The following is a 4,724-nucleotide window of genomic DNA, read 5'->3' as shown; positions in this document are numbered from 1 at the left end:
CATCGCCCGCTGTCGCTGCAATCCCTACCGCTGGTTCTGTCGCCGCCAGGAATGACCTGCACCTGCATCCTTTGCAAAAGGAAAGTCAAGGCTTGCAATAAGCCTATACAGGTAACAAGTGCAATAAATTGAAAGTTGTGGTTGTTGTTGATAAACACTCTCAATTTTTTGCATCCCCTTTTCACTTTCTTGCATATATATACATACATATATGTACACACTCCCATATGTGTACATGTACCATATATACAATTATCTATACAAATATACGTATATAAAACTCCGCGAAAGTGAAACAAGGGCACGTTGGGATTTGATAATAAAGGGTGTGACCTTAAATGCGAAATCGTCAATAAATTAAAAAAAAAAAAACAAAATTAAAGAGATTGAAGACCTTTTTTTCGAACAATAAGTTCAATTAAATTAAAATTATTATAAAGTTAAATAAATTTTTCGTAAATACGGATTATTTACAAGGAAATAATTTAAACAAAAATCGATTTTTCGCAAATCTGTTGAACAATTTTCGTAGTGTTGTGCTACTGTGCTTGCTCATCCTTTCGTGGCCTGACCACAGCCTTGTCCAACAGCTATTTTTCGTTTTTCTGATTGAGATTTGTGCAGGCTATTCAGCCATCTTTTCGTTTTCGTTTTTTCAGCCACAAACTCTCACAGATATTTTTTCGTTTCTGTGGACATTGAGCAAATTTTTCGGGAGTTTAAATAATTTAACTCAAAATGAGCAAGCCAAAGACAGCAGTTCCAAGTCTCTCTCCAAGTAAGGAGATTATGGAATTGAAATCACTAAAGCGCCAGCGAACTGTTGCGAAAAATAGTATAGTGCGCATAAAAACGGGTCTCCTCGATAAAACAATGACGTTAGATCCAATTGAATTGGAGTGTCGACTGGACATTTTGAACTCTCATAGCGATAAGCTTATGAAGTGTCAGTCGAAAATTGAAGAAATCGACGAGGAAGACATAGCCCGTGGGGAGTTAGAGGACCTAATAGTGGAAACTAAGTCCGTTATAAAATCTATTCTGGCGAGTAATAAATCGTCAATAGCCGAAACATCATTTGTTGCACCTCACAGCTCGCGACTACCGAAAATGTCGCTACCGAAATTTAAAGGGGAATATTCGGAATTTAAAAATTTTATGAGTCTGTTCGAGAGTTTGGTGCACAACGATCCTACAATCCCAGAAATTGAGAAATTTAATCACTTGGTTAACTGTCTGTCTGGTGAAGCTTTGGGAACGGTAAAGGCCTTCCAAATGTCGGGTGAAAATTATTCGAAGGCGTTGGCTAGTCTCAAAAAAGTTTATGGCAATAAATGCTTAATATTTTTCGACACAATTTCCAAACTTTTTGAACTGCCAACTATCCCAAAGCCATCTGCGCTTTCATTGCGCACAATGATTGATACAGTGTCGGCTGTTTACGACTCGTTGCTGTCGTTAGGTGACGAGAAAAACATCACAAACGCTATCATAATTCATCTGGTAATGTCAAAAGTTGACACCGTTACTCGGTCAAAGTGGGAGGAACAGTTGGATTATGATAAGCTGCCATTATGGCGTGAGTGTGAGGCAGCATTAAATAAACGCTACCAACATTTATCTACCGATGAAGCCTCAACGTCGAGGCTCAAGCCGTCAAGCAGTCACAGCATTCAGAAACCCCACCTTCATGCGGGAAGGACGAAAGCTGCCTTAGTGACTTCAAATATAAAACAGCCGGTGTGTCCGCACTGTAAATCAAATGATCATAGTATACCCGCGTGTCCTACTTTTAAAACTCTCTCTGCTCAGCAGCGATTTGAGTTTGCTAAATCAGTCCCCTTATTCATAAATTGTTTGCGAAAGGGGCACTCAGTTTCAAAGTGCAAAACGGATCGGTGTCGTGTTTGCAACCGTTCGCATCACACGTTGCTGCACCAGTACCCTGTATCCTTTGCAACTGCACCACAACTTTCGACCTCGCATGCCATGCACACGACGAGTACGCCAGATCGGGTTATGTTGGCTACAGCCGTAGTCAACGTAAAAAGTAGCTCCGGAGAGTACCTTGCTGCACGAGCCTTGCTGGATTCTGGATCTCAGGTGAATTTCATGACAGAGGATTTGGCGCAGAAATTACGAATTCGTCGCGAAAGTACGACCTTAAATATTATCGGCATCGGAAATGCAACCAAAAAAGTAAGGACGAAATTAAATACGTTTGTAAAATCGCGGGTCAATAATTATGAGTTTTCGGCACAGTTTTGGATAATGCGATCCATTTCAGCCAGCCATCCAGATCGTAACGTAAATATTAATGGCTGGAAAATTCCTGAAAACATTAGCTTAGCGGACCCAGAATTTTATAAGGCTCAAAAGGTAGATCTTTTGTTAGGTGCTGAAACATTTTTCGAGCTTTTAGCTGTAGGCCAGATCAAGGCCAGCCCCAATCACCCAACATTGCAAAAGACACTTTTAGGCTGGGTTGTGTCTGGCAAATACGCCTCCAACCAACGTCCTCCTCCCACAGTCAGTAGCACATTATGCCATACTGAACAAGATCTAGCAAATATAGATTCCATTGTCCAAAGGTTCTGGGCGATGGAAGAAATACCTTCAGGGGCTAGTTCGACAAAATTCACACCTGAACAAATAGAGTGTGAAAAATTTTTCGTAAAAACTACTAAAGTTTTGCCTTCAGGAAGGCTTCAAGTAAGACTGCCTTTCAAAGATGACCGTAAGTTACTCGGTAATTCCTATGAAACCGCGTCTCGGCGGTTTCAGGCCCTGGAGAGAAAGACCTTGAAAGATCCAAAACTTCGTCAAATGTATCTGGACTTCATGAATGAATACATCGAATTGGGTCACATGAGCCCAACAAATAATAAGATCCCGAGTGAGCCACACTACTTCATTCCGCATCAATGCGTTCTTCGGCCTGAAAGTACGACGAATAAATTACGTGTTGTTTTCGACGCATCAAGTCGTACCTCTTCTCAAATTGCGTTGAAATCTTGATGGTTGGGCCGACCATTCAAGAAGAGCTGTATTCAACACTTCTTCGTTTTCGCTTGCATAAATATGCATTTACGGCGGGCATTACTAAAATGTACCGCCAAATTCTCATGCACGAAGAAGACAAAAACTTTCAGCTTGTAGTGTGGAGACGGCATCCATCTGAACCACTTCAAATCTTTCGACTTAACACCGTAACATACGGCACTGCGCCTGCTCCATTTTTCGCTACACGGTGTTTACAAATGCTCAGCGATGCCAATACACATATGTATCCACTCGGCTCAAAGGCAATAAAAAGAGATTTTTATGTAGACGACCTGCTTACAGGATCCGATAATTTCGAATCTCTAGATCTTATTAGAAGTGAGGTAGTGAAAATATTAAACTCGGCAGGATTCAATTTATCTAAGTGGTTTTCAAATCACCCATCATTTTTCGATTGTGAGAGTTCTAAGAAGGCCTTACACTTCAATCACACAGACTCCACAAAAACACTTGGAATCCATTGGTTGCCGAAGGAAGATTTGTTTCGGTTTGTCTTAAATGACAACTTTACCAGTTTACGAGCCACTAAGCGAAACATATTATCAGTTTCGGCTCGTCTTTTCGATCCTCTTGGTTTACTTGCCCCACTAGTTACCAAAGCAAAAATCTTATTGCAAGAGCTTTAGCTGCAAAAACTAGATTGGGATGAGTCGATTCCATTGCACCTCGACACCAGCTGGGAAAATTTCAAAGCCAATTTACTGCAGCTACCATCAATAAGCATTCCTCGGTTTGTACACACCGAGTCGAGTGCAAGCTGCCAAATTCATGGCTTTGCCGACGCCTCAATACGAGCGTATGGCTGCTGTATATACATACGTAGCCATTCGGCTGGTGGAACGAAATGTACGCTGCTTACTGCAAAGTCTAGAGTGGCTCCGCTGAAGACTAAATCTCTTCCGCGTCTAGAGCTCTCGGCAGCCCACTTGCTGGCCAAATTATGGTCACGAATAGCGCCAATGTTGAGTCGGCCAATTGAAAATATAAACTTCTGGACAGACTCCGAAATTGTTTTGCATTGGATCAAAACGCATCCATCTGTACTACAGACCTTTGTTGCAAACAGAGTGTCCGAAATCCAAGAGTTGACGGATAAAGCTACTTGGCGACATGTGCCAACTAAGCAAAATCCCGCGGATCAAGTGTCTCGGGGTTGTAACGTGGACGAATTGAATAATTCTATCTGGTTTAGCGGTCCACAGTTCCTCCTAGAAGACCCTGCGTTATGGCCAACAAACACCCACTTCCAGCTCTCTCCAGGAGACGAAGCATTAGAGAAGAAACGGAACGCAACAGTTTTAGTTGTTCAAGCAAATGAATCGCATCCAATTATGGAACTCACCAAAAGAGTATCTTCTCATCAAAAACTGCTTCGTATTGTCGCTTACATATTAAGATGGATAAAACGCATTAGAAACCCATCTGCGACATTCACACAAATGCTGACGGCTGAGGATATTAAATTAAGTTTCCTCAAAGTCATTCAGGTGGTTCAACATGTTGAATATGGTGAAGAAATTATGAACCTCACCAAAGGTACCACCCTACCCTCAAGTTTGCAAAAACTTAATCCATTTTTGCACAACTACTCGGAATTGTCGCTGTCGTTTAATTTACTCCGAGTAGGAGGCCGCCTATTAAATTCGCCTCTCCCATATGAT

General features: G+C 41.6%; 1 protein-coding gene across 1 annotated transcript; it reads left to right on the top strand.

Annotated features, from left to right (window-relative positions):
- The first annotated feature begins 738 nt into the window (after positions 1-738).
- LOC129250715 (uncharacterized) lies at positions 739-3,018 on the top strand. Its single transcript, XM_054890314.1, has 2 exons — positions 739-1,320; positions 1,393-3,018. Exons 1-2 carry the CDS (start codon positions 739-741, stop codon positions 3,016-3,018), a joined length of 2,208 nt encoding a protein of 735 aa, XP_054746289.1.
- The last annotated feature ends 1,706 nt before the right edge of the window (positions 3,019-4,724 follow it).

Source organism: Anastrepha obliqua, chromosome 6 (genome assembly GCF_027943255.1).
Source record: "Anastrepha obliqua isolate idAnaObli1 chromosome 6, idAnaObli1_1.0, whole genome shotgun sequence".
NCBI lineage: Eukaryota > Metazoa > Arthropoda > Insecta > Diptera > Tephritidae > Anastrepha > Anastrepha obliqua.
The sequence above is the reverse complement of the archived record's forward strand: the minus strand, read 5'-3'. Positions and strand labels throughout refer to the sequence as shown.